The sequence below is a fragment of the Suricata suricatta genome, chromosome 2 (genome assembly GCF_006229205.1).
Source record: "Suricata suricatta isolate VVHF042 chromosome 2, meerkat_22Aug2017_6uvM2_HiC, whole genome shotgun sequence".
Classification (NCBI taxonomy): domain Eukaryota; kingdom Metazoa; phylum Chordata; class Mammalia; order Carnivora; family Herpestidae; genus Suricata; species Suricata suricatta.
In genome coordinates, this window is record NC_043701.1 from 96,424,168 (window position 1) to 96,439,810 (window position 15,643).

General features: G+C 46.4%; 1 protein-coding gene across 1 annotated transcript in view; it reads right to left on the minus strand.

Annotated features, from left to right (window-relative positions):
- Positions 1-1,824: 1,824 nt before the first annotated feature.
- The window catches only part of RAPGEF5 (Rap guanine nucleotide exchange factor 5), a 179,383-nt gene continuing 165,564 nt past the window's right edge, over positions 1,825-15,643 (minus strand). The window contains exons 22-24 of the mRNA XM_029929886.1: positions 14,696-14,760; positions 9,497-9,551; positions 1,825-5,811 (exon numbers count right to left, since the gene is read on the minus strand). Coding sequence (XP_029785746.1) covers positions 5,693-5,811; positions 9,497-9,551; positions 14,696-14,760 — 239 coding nt within the window. The 3' untranslated portion in view covers positions 1,825-5,692. The remainder of the gene's footprint in view (positions 5,812-9,496; positions 9,552-14,695; positions 14,761-15,643) is intronic.

Below are 15,643 nucleotides of genomic sequence, written 5' to 3' on the forward strand. Positions count from 1 at the left end.
CCCCAGGAGGGACTCCATGCTTCTGCACATGCTTCTGTCTTGCGTGTCAGGTGTGCCTTTCTAGTTCTGGGAAAGGAGGCCGACTGCTCTGGCTAAGAGATCACTGTGCTGCCTTCCTGAACGGTAATACTTTACTAAAGAACAGTAGCAAGTCTAAAGCTTTAGGAATCTTGTTTAAAGTAGTGAATGGAAAGCAAATACCCCAGCGGCTCAGTGGGGATCCAGGAGACCTCAGAGGAAACCAAAGCAGCCATGGAGCTCCCCCAGTCCCTGAAATATGATTTTGTAGCTAATGCACTAGGGCCAAGACCAGAAAGTCCATTCTGAAGTTTGCTAATTTGGGGGCAGCTAAGGGGGCTCAGTCGGTTGAGTCCGACTTCGGCTGAGGCCATGATCTTACAGTTTGTGAGTTCAAGCCCTGCATTGGGCTCTCTGCTGTCAGTGCAGAGCCCCCTTTGGATCCTCTGTCCCCCTCTGTCTGCCCCTCCCCCGCTGCACTCTCCCAAAAATAAATAATTAAAAAAGGAATCTTGAAAACAAAAATTAAAGTTTGCTAATTTGAACAGGAGGCCTATTCTTCTTCCTAGTACGGGTGATCTCGGTGCAGAGAATTTCCCAACTACCTGGAGCAATGGGAATTTCGCTTTCTTCTGTTCCCTTCCAAAGCCAGAGGCTGGGCTTCCATTCTCCCTTCCTCTCCTGCTTTGTTCCAGACTGTAGGCCTGTCCCACAGAGGAAGTGGTGATGGATGAGGACACAGGCCCAAAGACCCTGTGGTCTTCCTCTCTCTGCTCCCTAGTTCTCGCAGAGGCACTGCCCGTGCTCTTACCTCTCATGTTCCCTTGCCACTCAGAACTGCCACTTCGGGGTGAGAGAGCCGAGAAAACCGCCTTCCGGTCTTCTTTACCTTTTCCCAGTGAAGACAAGGGCTCTGCACGGGTGTGTGACAGCAGGTGGTTTTATCCATTAGGTACTCTGCAAAGCCAATACTACTGCTCACACATGGGCTCAGGGAAAGGGCAGCTTATCCAGAAAGACGTGCCCTGGGAGACTTATTAGCTTGGGCTAAATTCTTCTAAGGTAACAAACCACCCCCAAATATCAGTGGCTTCTCAGGACGATGTTCCATGTCCTCCCCAAACTGGAGACCCAGGCGGATGGAAACACCTTTTCCAGGAACATTGTAGGCCTCATGGCAGAAGTGACATGGTGGCACTGGCTTTAATTTACAAGCTGCACAGGTCACTTCTCCCCATTTGTCACTGGACACAGCAGGTCACCTGACCATTCCTGAGTTCCACATGGTGAGACAGACAATTCTCTTGCAGGAAGGGATTAATTACCACGTCCCAAAACCCAAACGACATCAATAAGCAGGATGTAGGACCCTCCCCTAAGAAGTGGTAGAGATTTTGAACAAGGACGTGGTGTAGTCTTCCTGTGTTCGCAGAACATCGGTATTACCTTGTGCTTTACCATCCCACCCACACGTCTTGTGGGGTCAGGGCCCCCATGTGAGACCCAGAGCCCCGCCCCCAGGGCTGGGAGCTTCCTTCAGTTCCCAGAGTTTCTGATCTCACTTGAGTGTGGTGACAGGGGGGACAGAATCAGAGAATCCTGATGTGATTTCCCCCCAGGGCCCTTGGTTCTCCAACGGTTCAGTGGCAGCCTAAGTGATTCAGGACTTCAGCGTCTGCCTGGAAATCTCAGTGAGCCCTCTCAGTGAGCAAGTGAGTTCCAAACTGTGAGAATACACTGCCAGAGCCCCGGCCACGGAGCCCACGAACATCACAGACACAGCAAGAAGCCATGAGGGAGCCACAGTATCTTTAACATAATCTTATATTTGGAAAAGCAGTTTTAAAAAAAAACACTTGAAAATACAAGATAAGGTAACAGTGACTTATATAAGTGTTCACCTTATATTGCTTGGCCATTTTTTACATATAAATTATTGCTTACTAGCTTTGATAAATACACAGCACAGTCATATATACAGAAGCAGAAAGCGTGATGTGGGAGAAAGAAAATACTGTTAATGGCAATTCCGGTAACTCCACAAATGTTTCATATTTACCAGCTCTTATGATGGTGGAAAACTACAAAGTGTAGTCCCTGAGAAGTTAGGTAGACACCCTGATTGCGGGTTTTCTGTCTTCTAATTGTTAATGCAAGCTGACAACGTCACAGCAGTCCTAATGAATGACACATTAAAAGGCAAGAGTCCTTGCTTCAGGGCATCAATTTCATCCCAGTATTTAGTAACCGTGTAATACGAATACAATAAATAGGCTATGCAAATAAATATTCTCTGCTAAAAAACGTTTAGTATATACAGTTTTGCTTTATACACTAGTACATTTTCATCTAACTTTTTGGCAATTTTTAAAAACCTTTCTTCCCCCTACTCATTTTAAGCACAATGGCCCGCTCATTAATGAGCAGGCTGAAATTTTAAGGACATGTCTTTGAAGCATTTAAAAGGAACGCCGTGTTGGATGACTGCAGTGGACCTGTTCTTTCCCTTTTTTAATGTGTCTGTCTAGTTTCTGAGCAGCTTGGATCAGCTGTGCCATTTCGGAACATGAGACGTGAGATCTGCGGTGGATGTGACAGCCCAGCTCCAGGGGTCAGAAATCACCAACCCCCTCTTCCCCGCAACTGTCTCTCCCTACCCTGAGGCTAGCTTACACAGTGCACCACCTTCTGCCGGCCAAATGGGACGGCTGGCTTTTTGCTTTGTCCTCATGCTTCTGAATTCACTGCACGCTCCAGCCAACTTGCTTGTGGATATGGGTCTTAGGAAATGCATTTATATAAACAGAATTAATGATACTAAAATCAAGTGAACATAGGTCATGATACTTAGCACTGTAACTATTTGGCAATTGTACAGATGATGACAAAAAGTGAATTTAAAATACTGTAGCCTTTGGAGCATCTGGAAATACGTGCAAAAAAAATTTTTCAGAAAGGTTGCAGTTTTGCCCATAGGATCCTGTCCTGTGCTACCTCGTAAGCAGGGCTGGTTTGCAGGGCCTCAGACGAATCCACAGGCCCCGAGGGCTGCCTGGGGGTGGTGCCGTAGCAAAAAGAACCCACGAGAAGTGCTTGGGCGCCACTCACTTAAGAAGTCGGCAGATTAGAGATTTTCAGAGTGAATGGAGAGTTTATGCAATCCCAACAATCTAAGAGCTGGAAAGGAGCTTTGACGTCTTGGCCCACCCTGCTAGCCAGAACACAATCTATTCCAAAGAGGCCTTGGTGAGTATTTGGAAAGGGACTCCCTATACACAGGGAGCCTCACGGCCGGACGGCTCAGCTTCGTTTGGCAAAGTTTCACATGAGTCAAACCAGTCCCACCGTTCTGTCTTCAGTTCTTGAGTTCTGGATTTGCGTCTTCACAGGGCTTCTGAAACTTGTGATTGGCTGATGCTTGGGTTAAATTTCAGAAAGATTTGGAGATTCTGACATTCGGGCAACAGGCATGAGAAAGCAAAGGTAAGCTAAACCAAATCCTCCCTTCCCTTTGCTGCCCTGAGAGCCACATGGCCATGGCTGGAGGAAAGTGGGCAAGCCCCACATCGTCCCTGGCCTGTTTCTACCCAGGCCTGTGGAATACTGACTACACATCAGAATGAGTATGTGTGGATTCATTTGGCTGTGCACATATTGGGGTCGGGATCTAAGCAGCAGGTGCTATGCTGAAATAGTTCTCCACTGAAAGTCCTGGAGAGGTCACGTTCGTGTTAGAGTAACGCAGAGCTCCTGTGAACAGCCACCCAAACTGTGAAATGTGGAGATGACGTCAAAATGTCCTTACATGAGTAGACTGATCAAATGATCCTTCCCAACACAGGGAAAAGGTGAGAACATGGGCTTGTGCTATAAGCCCAAGCTGTCCCCAGTCACTGCCAAGGGGAGAGCTTTTCCAGGGTCTGATCAGCCGGGAAAGGAGCCGATTTTTCCTGGTCCCGATGGCTCTGGTCTCCTCCAGTGGGTCTGTCCATTCCCAGGAGCCTGGAGCTTTTCTTGAGTGGACCATCTCCGGATGGTGCCTTTCTGTAAAGCCCTGTTAGTTTTCAGGACTGAAGTTTACACATTCTAGGACAGACCAGGTCTCTTTGAAAGTCCTACCCCAGATTTTCTCCACATGGTTCCTTCCAGCACTCTCTCAAGCTCAATGTGGTTCCCGAGCCCAGGAAATAGCACTGCTAACAGAAAGCGTCGGACACCCTCAGTAATAAGGTATTAATGGGCCAGAAGGAAGCGGTCCTGTGCGGACGCTGAGAGACGAACAGGCAGGACAGAACGCACAGGTGTGGAGAATAAATGGACTGAACATAGGAAGCAGGGCCCTGGTATTACAGCAACGCCCACAGGCTTTTTGTTGTTGTTCATTTGAAGCTCCTGGGAAATCCTCTAATCAGTTGAGAACAGCATGAGGTTTTCTCTACTGTAGGAGCGCCCATCTCTGAAAATGGGAATAAAAAGTAGACTAGAAGACTCGGAGAATCTGGGGGGAAAAAGACAAATTATAGAAAAGCTCTGGGTCTTGATTAGGAGGTGGACTGCAGGACTTTTAAGTGTCCAACGTAATCAGACATTTGGGTATTTTGGGGTTCTTTGCATTTGCTGAAAGATGGGCAGTCGCTACTAAATACCTTGCTCTTCTCTAGGGAGTGCCAAGTGCTTCACACATCAAATCCCACTTCCCTCCATTCTCTGCTGTGGGCAAAGGAGCTTGCTGGAGGATGCAGAACACTAGGGCATCCATCACCAGGCACAAGAATGCAGACCTCTGGGACTCTGCTCCCTCAATAAACAAGTACTGGGTGCCTAGAATCTATCAGGCACTGTGCTTTTTCAAAAATCATATTGTTCCCGGTAAGAAATGTGAATCTTCTTGCACATGTAAAGAAATTCCCTGGAAATTGAACAAGGAGTCCATTTCTTAAAGATTACTATTATTCCTTATTGGTAAAGCAACATAGCCTAATTTGCCTAGAGTTGCAAACTGGTTGTGCAGAAATGAATTTCACCTGCAAGCCTACATCGATAAGTGATTGTGGATGCAAAGAAATGCATGCCTCGACATTTCCCTTTTGGAAATCAGAGCATGGATGCCAGCTGCGGTCCTAATTTTCTAGACACAGGTGGCTCTTGGTGATGTCACAGTCTGAACTGACAGCAGCCACTCCTTCTCCCTGGAAATCGAGAGATGCCATTACTGTCTTTAGGTGTTCAAATGAGCTCCTTCTTCCCCAGCCTATAAACAGTAATCTGTCACCAGGCAACGGAAAACTTCCGTTCCGAGCACACTCGTACTGAAACACTGGGTCACCGGAGGACAGGACACACGCTCGTGTTGATGCCGGCACATCTCAAATTGAAAACTGGGTTGGATCAACAATGCAGTCATAAGAAACCAGACTTCTCCATTTCAAGAATGCTTCCGACTCTTTCTCTGCCTTCTCGTTCTGAGAGCAGCTAGCAGAGGCCTCTCCCCATCTCTGGTGGCTGACATCAACCTCCTGAACACGCTTTGCTTGGCTGTCCAGCGGGCATCTTATGATATACTGATAAAACTCAGCAACTCCTTTCTCACAGGAAAGCAACGTGCTCGGCACTGACATTCTCGGAGCTCAAAGTGCCGCAAGTTCAGGGGAGGCGAAGCGGGGAGCTGGGGGGCTCACACCCGAGGCTCGATCCTGTGGGACAGCTCAAACAGGGCCTGCTGGCTGTCAATGACATACAGGTGGGTGACGTAGGATTTTAGCTCTTGGTGTTCCTTTGGAGACATGTCACCTCCTGGTTTTTGGAAGACAAAAGACAGTCCATCTCATGAGAGCAGAAATGCTACTTTTTAAAATTAATCAAATTTTTTTCAGAAGTAGAATTTAGTGGTCCATCCCCTACATATAATGCCCAGTGCTCATCCCAACTGGTGCCCTCCTTACTGCCCGTCAACCCCCTTTAGCCCTTCCTTCCACCCAACACCCCGCCAGCCACCCTAGGGTGTTGTCTGTATTTAAGATCTCTTATGGTTTGTCTCCCTCTCTGTTTTTATCTTATTGGTGCAGAAATGCTATTTCTGAATACCAGTAAGACCTCTCATTAAGGCTTAGTGTAAACGCAGCAGGGAGATCCTCATTGGTCAGCATCCCAGAAAGGGGATCTTCATCCTAACAGAGAAGATCCTTCTCCAGCTCAGACTACGGTCTTCGGTCAGGTCATCGTTTTTACTAACATTTATAGAGCATTTATTACCTGCTGTCATCTAGCTTTGGTGACTATGTTAGTATCCCCCCCATCACAGCACGACACACAGCAAGGGAGTGGCAGGACAGGTCCGGCACCCAGACCACGTGATTCCTGAGTCCCTGTCTGAGGTCCCACGTCACAGCAACTGCCGTTTAAATGGCTCTCAATGGCTCTTATAGCTCAGTCTGGAATGCTCACAAATCACTGCTAATCTGGTCAGTGTACAGACACAATGGTTTGTTTTTAGACTTGGTACAATTTGTTGGTGTCCTTAGTTTTTGGAAAAGGTAAAAAAATTAAGGAAGCATTTGAATGAACAGATAGCACGGAAATGAACGTATACGTTACAGGCAAACAATTTCCAGAGGCATGCGGCTGGGCTAACGTCTACCCAGCAAAGGACAAGGCAAGGGGGGTTTCCACTCCCAAATCCAGGGTGGTTACAAAACTGAAGGGCCACCAGAGGTTTTCAGTGCCCTGGGAGCACATCTGTGCCACACTGGTGACCAGTCTGATAAGGAGCCTGAGACAAAGTAGCCTGGACAATGGGGCAAGCCCACTTCCCATAGGCAAAACCAAACACAATCCAAAAAAAAAATCCCCCAAAACCTCAAGGCACTGGGAGCTTGGCTAAACTGCTATAGAGAGACAATGTCAGTGTGAGAGAGGGTGACGTCACATCCTCTTGCTTCACGGAATTTCGGATGGGAACAGAGAGCTCAGCTTGAGTGGAGGGAACCACGGGAAGCCAAGCATTTGAATGCAGCAATTTCTTCCCTTGGTGACATCCATTTTTACCTCCTCTGTGACAAATGTGTTTTATAATTTGAGCCTTGTGTGCTAAGTTTAATAGCAATAAGGTGTCCTGGTTTCAAAAAGCAAAAATACCAGGAGTTTAAGTTTTTACCACCCCACTTGTTCGGAAGTTGTATTATTCTAGAACACCTCTCTGTAAGACACTGAGACACTGCTTTTGGTTTAGTAAATACTGGTTTAGAAAACATATGGTACAAAGACAATTTTTTGTTAATTTTTTAACCTAAAGAAGATGGCAGAATGAGTGGTTCAAACCATGACAAGTGACACTTACATATAAATAAATATATTTGTATATATAAACATATTTTTAAATGTTTTATTTATTTTTGAGAGAGAGACTGACACAGCGTGTGAGCGGGGGAGGGGCAGAGAGAGGGAGGGAGACACAGAATCCAAAGCCGGCTCCAGGCTCAGAGCTGTCAGTACAGAGCCTCATGCAGGGCTTTCACCCATGAACTACAAGATCATGACCTGAGCCAGTGGGACGCCAAACTGACTGAGCCACCCAGGTGTCCCGATTTATATTTTATTTTAGAGAGAGATAGCATGAGTGGGGTAGAGGCAGGAGGAGAGGGGAAGGGAGAGAGAATCTAAAGCCCCGATCTGGGCACCCTGGGATCATGACCTAAGCTGAAATGAAGAGTCAGATGCTCAACCCACTGAGCCACCCAGGCACCCCAGAACTTCGTAATTTTTAAGTGGCTTGATTAACATGACATTTTATCCCAAATGCTGACATTGGTTTACTCTGCTTATATAAGCTGTCAAAATGGGTTTCGCTAATTTCACTAAAAGAACATGAAGGATTATGCTTTGTTCTATGCAGCCTTACTCCCTGGTGATGAGATGTTCAAGACAAGGTCAAGACCACCAAGCCAGTATAACCTTCCTGTCCACACTCTCAGGGTCTCTTGATCAGTGAGACTGATACCTTAGAATCAGGTTAGTATGCCCAAATACTTGGGAAGCTAAGGCAGTTGAGAGAAATATGAACCTAACACTCGGCAGCATTATGCTTGCACATTTGAATAAATTTCCAAGGCGTTATTATCACCGTTTCTACCGTAAGTGCATTGTACTTGTGTGCTTAATGCACATATCAGGTGGTAGTAACTGATGTAAATATTTAAAACAGTAGGTCCTGGGAAGCCTGGGTGGTTCCGTTGGTTGAGTGTTTGACTCTTGATTTTGGCTCAGGTCATGCTTTCATGGTTTGTGAGACTGAGCCCCACACAGGGCATTGCTCTGACAACATGGAGTCTACTTGGGATTCCCTGTCCCTCCCTTGTTCATGCTCTCTCCCTCCCTCCCTCCCTCTCTCTCAAAATAGATAAACATAAAAAAAAACTTAGGTCCTGTATTTATAACTCTCCCTTTCAGACACAAACTTTGTAATTCATACAGAAGTTCCATTGTTCCGTAGGGGGAAATACTGCCCACCGAGATTGGCCGAACAGAAAAAAACTTGCTTAAGAATATGCATAATCCTTTGATCTTTCTACTTCTGTGTTGTTGAAAAAATTATTTTACAAAGAGGATGGACAAAGCAACTTCTATTTAGTGGTCGGCTCTGATTGATTTGTAAATACTGAACTCAACTTTCTTTTTTTTCTTTTTTTACTGCCCTTTATATCTACAGAATCAGCCATGAGGTGAAGAAAAGAGCATGGGTCAGGAGTCAGGCAGGCCTGCTCTGAATAACGGCTGAATGAGTTAACTCTCGGAGTGTCCGTTTTCCGCTCTGCACCACAGGGTTACTGATCTCCACGCACCCGTCACCAGTACTGGTATCAGGATGCCATTGCCCATTGCTCCTTGAACTCAATAAAGTTGATTTCCTTCCTTCCTGCAATGTTTTAATGCTATTTCAACATAGTATAAATCATGCCTGAGGCTTAAAAAGGAACAAATATTCCTACATATGTTAATCTCAGCAGGGAGTCCACAAAAAATGCTCAGAAAAATACCTATTCAGTGAAAGGCAGCTCCAGACAGGAAGTTTTTGTTGGAGAGAAGTGAAGATTCTGGAAGGCTGCTTTAGGCACTTCTACAAACTATATTCCAATTCCAGGAAGGCTCCAAGCAAGAAGTTTAGGAACAGGGTGACCCCTGATAAACCCACTGGTCATTCTGAGCCAAGGGGGTGAGCAGACTTTCTGGCTCAGGGGGAGCCTCTGCTCATGTAAAGTCTCTCTGTACAGTGTAAGGTTGCTGCCCAGAGAGGATAAAACACTGCCGTGTCTTGTCTTCCTCCGCATCTCAAATATGCAGTGATCAAACTAACAGAGAATATAGTAAATGCATATTAGACTTTATAATCTGTTTCATAAAACCACCAAATACTTGTGATAAGGTCACAGTCTGTACCAGTGTAGGGTGAATTTACATTCCACCGCCGACTTCAATCACTCACCGAACTGGTTCGTCCTGCAGTGTCTCAGGGTCCGGACAGTGTCTGCAATCATATGCTGGAAGGCAGAGCAGGAAACAGATCAGTGGAAGGGTCACTTAGGGTGTTTTGGGAACAGTGGTGCCCGCTGGGACAGAAGCAGAGTGCACCCTTGGGTGCAAACGGAACTGCTGCATTTGGAGCTGGACTTGGCTTTCACTGAGGACACTGAGCTTGGATTACAAAAGGATATTCAGTCTTTGTCCATAGAAACAGTGCTCCGCAAACCTGGCTGCCCAGATTCTACCCGAGCTCCGGGTTTCCTCATGCCACGGAGTCTAACGGCCCACGGTTGACACAGCGTAAAGAAGTTACGGCCTCCCCACCCATCTGCCTGCCCAAATCTGCTTCGGCTTTTCCGTTCCAGGGATGTTTTGCCTGCTCTCCATGAAGCCTCTCTGAGATTTTCCTTCGGACCTTGGCAGGCCCCCTGGTACAGTACACACTGGCCTCAGGTGGTGGGCGCTGCCCAGGGCCCGGCCGGGCGCCCTGGCCGCCACTAGAGGGCTCTGCGCGCCAGCCCCTGCCATCAGCCCCACAGTGACTTGCGGAATGCAGGTAGGGACTTTGGTGGCATCAAAGACTGGAGTATCTCAAATTCTGACAAGAAATGACTCAAAAGGCAAACGTTTCTGAAATGCCAATATCTTTACAGAGACTGCAGTTTATGATTTCTATTTCTCCTATGGTCTTCAGGATTCTGCTTTAATTTCTTTCTTCAAAGTTCTCCCCGATCTCTAGGCCAAAGTCTTCCTAACTTATGGCTGCCTTTGTCGATATCCCCTTAGCTCATACTTGGGCACCTGCAAGAGTCTTCTGGCTCTATCGTTTCTAGTCTCCCACGATGGGGGAGAACAGTAGCATTTAGGACACCACCATTTCCCACTACTGTTCCTCGCCCGCGGCAGCAAGAAGCGTCTCCAAACCCAGCTGCCGCCGCGCTCTAGCACGCTGGGAAACGCAGCGACTTTCTAACTCGTTTCATATCAAAATCCAAACACCATCCTACTCTTCAAGAAACCAACATTATTCCTGATCTGCTCCTCCCAACCTCTCCCGTGTCATCATCGTTCACATCCTGCACCGACACACCAAACAAAGGCTGGTCCACATACAGCAAACCCTCGTGAGTTATTGCTCCAATAATAATTTCGGTCTGGAAAAAAATTTTCCTTAAAATCTCTCAGAACTGGAGAAATTTTATTTGAATATGACCTACTTACTAAATTGTTCTCAACTGTATTTCCAGCGTATTTCTATTCAATAGTGGAAAATTAAATAGGACAGTGACTGTAGCAGGAGCTCAAGTTGCATTTGTAAAGGAAATGAGACGTGACTCACGTCTGTGAAAGTATTGTTACGTTTCCTTCCCCCAAATGTTACCACTATTCCCAGGGCAGCTCTCTCGCCCTAAGCGGTGGCGTCACACTGATTTCTATCACGGGCCACTCAGGCAGCTCACAGGAGCCTCGGGCTGGTGCGGGCTGAGGACTGAGGGCGGCAGTAAAACCCGAGTCCTGCTCCTCTCCTTCAGGTTTTCTGCAGCGGGGGAGGGGAAATGTGGTAAAGCATGAAGCTCTCCACACGGAGGAGTCGAGAGAAGAAAGGGAGAAGGCATTTGTTTCTTCATTATTGGACAGTTCACGACTGAGACGGTTAGCACTGCTGAGGTAGCACACAGGGAACTACAGAAATCTGATTAGACCCAGTGCGTGCTTCTGGGCCTTCCTGTCGTCTGACTTCATGTGTCGGCCTGTATTTGCCAGATGAAGAGAATATACTGAAATCTTTGCTAGCTGGCTTAAGCTAATATCCACCATGAGGAATTGGCTTCTCCCCAGTTAATTCAGTTAGGTTCCATTGGTCCATCATTGTGAAAGATGATCCTGTTTTAGCTTGAGTGAAACTCTGTCTCTCGCTAAGAAGCATTCCTTGAAAACACTGACTCTATTAGGAAATTCAGCCTCATTCTCCAGCATTCAAGTATAACGTAGGGCTATGTACAATGTGTAATAGATTTTTGTCCTTTGAAAAAACTTGAATTCACCCAGTCTTCTCTGTGCCAGGAGGTTCAGCAGGAGGCGTGCTCCATCCCAGAGCCATTTACTGTGAGGCCCGGAACTCACTGGTGTCACACAACCTGATCTCTCCAGAAGCGACGGGCCAGCCAGTGTCTGATGGATGCACGTGGGTGCTACGGCCCGTTGTGTGCATGTATAACTGCATTTAGCTTCTAGCTGTCTTTTTTTAATAAAGTTCTCTTCGGGAATTTAAAATTTTAAGAAATATTATTACTTATTGATGCCACATTATTTCCTTAAACCATCTTAAAGGATTGAGGGGTACAGACAATCACTGACTCTAACAGAAGTACTATTTGTTAGACTTTGTTTTGTTCCCAGTGGTTAATCTGAAGTCTTTTTTTTTTCTTTTTGAGACTGAGAGAGCACATGTGTGCAGGATGGGGGGTGGGGGGTGGGAGAGAGGGAGAATGAGGAGGAGGAGGAGGAGGAAGAAGAGAGAGAGAATCTTCAGCAAGCTCCATACCCAGTGTGAAGACTAATTTGGGGCTCCATCTCCTGACCCTGGGATCATGACCTGAGTTCAAATTAAGAGTCAGATGCTTAACCGATGGAGCCACCCAGGGAACCTCAGTCTCAAGTCTTGACACGTCTGAAAGCTGTCATCAAAAGGCTTCCGCTGGACTGTTGGAGAAAGTAGCGGAAGCTCAGAAATGCTGGTTGGAATGAGAGACAGGGATGTGGGGATCTTTCCATGGCACTTTCCCATCTGTGCCTTTATCGAATTGTTCTCTCACTTCAGCAGCTCTGTCCAAGAGGCGGTAAGACAAGGAACTTAACCAAACCACTGGTTCACTTTCCCATCTGTGCCTTTATCGAATTGTTCTCTCACTTCAGCAGCTCTGTCCAAGAGGCGGTAAGACAAGGAACTTAACCAAACCACTGGTTCACCTGCCAGTCTGCCCCTAACAACAGACAACAGTCAGCTTATAAAGAGTTCATCCATGTCCCTCTAAGTCAGTCAGAGGGAAACTCACTAGACTTTTATGGGAATTCTACTCGCTACGACACACTTCATCCCACATCTTCACACATGTTCCCCAAAGCTTGTTATGCATTCTTAACCAGAAGTGCTGGGCATGATTTGGAGTAGATGCTGACTATAGGCTTCAATTGCCTGAAATCATTTCATTCATACTGAACACTGGAGATTAGCCTACAAAAAGTCAAGAATGTTAGTGCCTATAGTCTTTGGTTGTAAATAGGTGCCCTGGGATCATCAGAACCTGACACAGTGAGGGACGCCTGGGTGGCTCGGTTAGTTGAGCTCAGGTGGTGATCTTTTGGTTCGTGAGTTCGAGCCCTGCATCAGGGTCTGTCTTGACAGCTCAGAAACTGGAGCCTGCTTCGGATTCTGTGTCTCCCTCACACTCTGCCCTTCCCACTGCTCACACTTGGTCTCTCTCTCTCTCTCTCTCTCTCTCTCTCTCTCAAAAATAAACAAACCTAAAAAAATTTACAGTTATCTTAAAAAAATAGAACATGACACAGTGATACAAAACAAATCTCTAAAGAATACGTACAAAGAAGCCTCACTCTGAATATCCATTTCTGGCTGTGCTGTTTGACTGTAGCATCTAAAATAACAGCGCTCGGGTGCCTGGGTGGCTCAGTCGGTTGAGTATCTGACTTTTGGTTTTGGCTTATGGCATGGTCTCAGTTTTATGAGTTCGAGCCCTGTGTCACGCTCTGTGTCAGTGCAGAGCCTGCTTAGGATTCTCTCTTTCCCTCTCTGTTTCTGCCCCTTCCCTGCTTGCACTCTCTCTCAAAATAAATAAGTAAACTTAAAAAAAAATTTTTTTAAATAACTGAGCTCTGATTCCAAAGCACTTAGTACAGAGGGATTTAAAGAGTTATAGCCACAGCCACTTTAAGAACAACTGGACACAAATCAGTCATCCTCAAGTGGTTAAAATGGAGCTACAGCAGGATATCCCAAGACACCCGTCTCCCAGATTCCAGCTGCTTGGATTTTCAAGCGGCACAGCGGTCCTCTGTCACCGCCCCCCACGGGTGGTGAGTTAACCTGACGATGAGAGCAGGGCCCTCGGAGGCAAGGGTCAGGTGCCAAACCTCGCTCGGACTCGTCGGTTTGTACTGTCCTTTGGTCATGGTCTGCAACCCCCACCTCACTCGACCTTCTCTCCCAGGCCTGGCCTAGTCTCAGGGAGCCGGGGATAGTTCCTGAAAGACTTCATGCAAATCCATCACCATTACGAAGAGGTCACTCAAAGGTCAGGATCTGTGGACAGGGGGCACTGGTATCACCTTTAACCATGGAGGACAGCCTAATCTATGCACTAGGCCTCCTCTGGGATGGATCCACTCTTGTAGTCCGCGGGCCTCCCTGGGGCTCTCCTGCTTTACCTTTGCTCGGTTCTCCCCGGCTGCTCCTCCTCTGCCCTAGGCCGGTCAGAGAGGCTTAGAGGAGGAGCCCACTACAGGAGGAAGTACCTGGGAAGGTCCTAGAAATACTTTAGGAAGGCGCATTTCAGTAGCTCGTAAGGGAGGGCTGATTGGGAACCTTTCACTTGAGAGCAGGGAGGGCACTGTGCCTGAGCTGCCGTCTCCACAGTGACACCGTGCTCCGTGGCGGCTGGGGCTGGCCGGGAGGGGGTTGTCCCGCCTTCGCATCCAGTGAGGAGCCCTGGAGATGGACGCATCTCCCCGGAAGGAGAGCCCTTTCCTGGGTTCTGGAAGCGGCGCACGCTGAGACACAGAGCGACGCCTTTCAAGCGGTAACGCGGAGCCTCCTGAGTGTGAATTCCTCCTGACAGAACCTTACAGGTTTTATTTCCCGTTTAGCAACACACACGCCACCTCTGATGTTAATTTAATGAGGTTCCATTTTCAAAAGTAAAAAGCAGACCTTCATAGTTGGCTCTCACAACCTTGCTAGCACACTTATTTTTCCCTGGAGTGCATTTTGTTGGCAATGCAGAAAGTGCAGCAAAGGAGCTCCTGGAAACCCCCATGTATTCAGAGGAGAGGAACACTTAAACCATTTGGTCCTTGGAGCAAGAATGAAAAGCATGGACTTCCCTTACAGTGGGAAAAGGCAGAAATAATGAAATGTACGTACCAGTTTTTCAAAATTGACAAGATTATCCAAAAATGTTTTATTTCCTTCATGGATAAATGTTACATCTGAAAATTAAAAACAAAAAGATATATGTGCCATTAGGAATGGGTCACTAGCCAGGGCTAAGGAGGTCTAGAAGCAGTGCAACTAATTAATTTTTCTTAAACATTATGCATTATTCCATGCATTTGACAAGGCAACTTGAATCTGTATGGTATTCAATGTGAAAAGGCATAACTTATAAGTGTGTGTGTATGTGTGTGTGTGTGTGTGTGTGTGTGTGTGAGAAAATATTATAACATTAATGCAGTTATATATTTTGTACTTCAGCATGCTTAACAGAAGCTAACACTATTTATTCTATAACTTAACGAGTCCATTAATTTTTTAGGTCAGAACAATGAGCAGAAAAGAACTAAATACCCAGAATCAAAGGAATTTTCACATTTATGTGTTTGCTTTTTAACAATCCCTGGCAAAATGTATGGGGCATGCTTTACCTACAATGGTAGAAGATTTAGAATTAGATGTTAAAAGGTAGATTTTTGGGTCTCAAAACCAGTGCCTGACTGTGTATCAGAAATGAGGAAAGAGACGGGTTAGAAAATGGCAGTTTCTGGCCCTACTCAATGGGTGGAAAGAAAGCATCACTGATGAAAAGAATCCTACTTTCCTTAGGATGAAGGTACATTTTCAGAGGAAGGGAAAGCTACATTTGGTTTGAGCCTCACCTGCACTGGAAGTGACAGAAGATATTCAAACAAAAACCTAGTTTAGTTGCAAAAAACTCAAGAGCCTTCTCAAGAGAAAGGGATTTGGGATTTAGTTACAATAAAGACAGCAGCTGAAGATCAGTGAGCGGATGACTCAGAGACTCAGATCAGAGTGTCGATGACTGAGCACCTGGGAATCCGCACAGATAAGAATCAAAAAGCCTGCAAATAATCA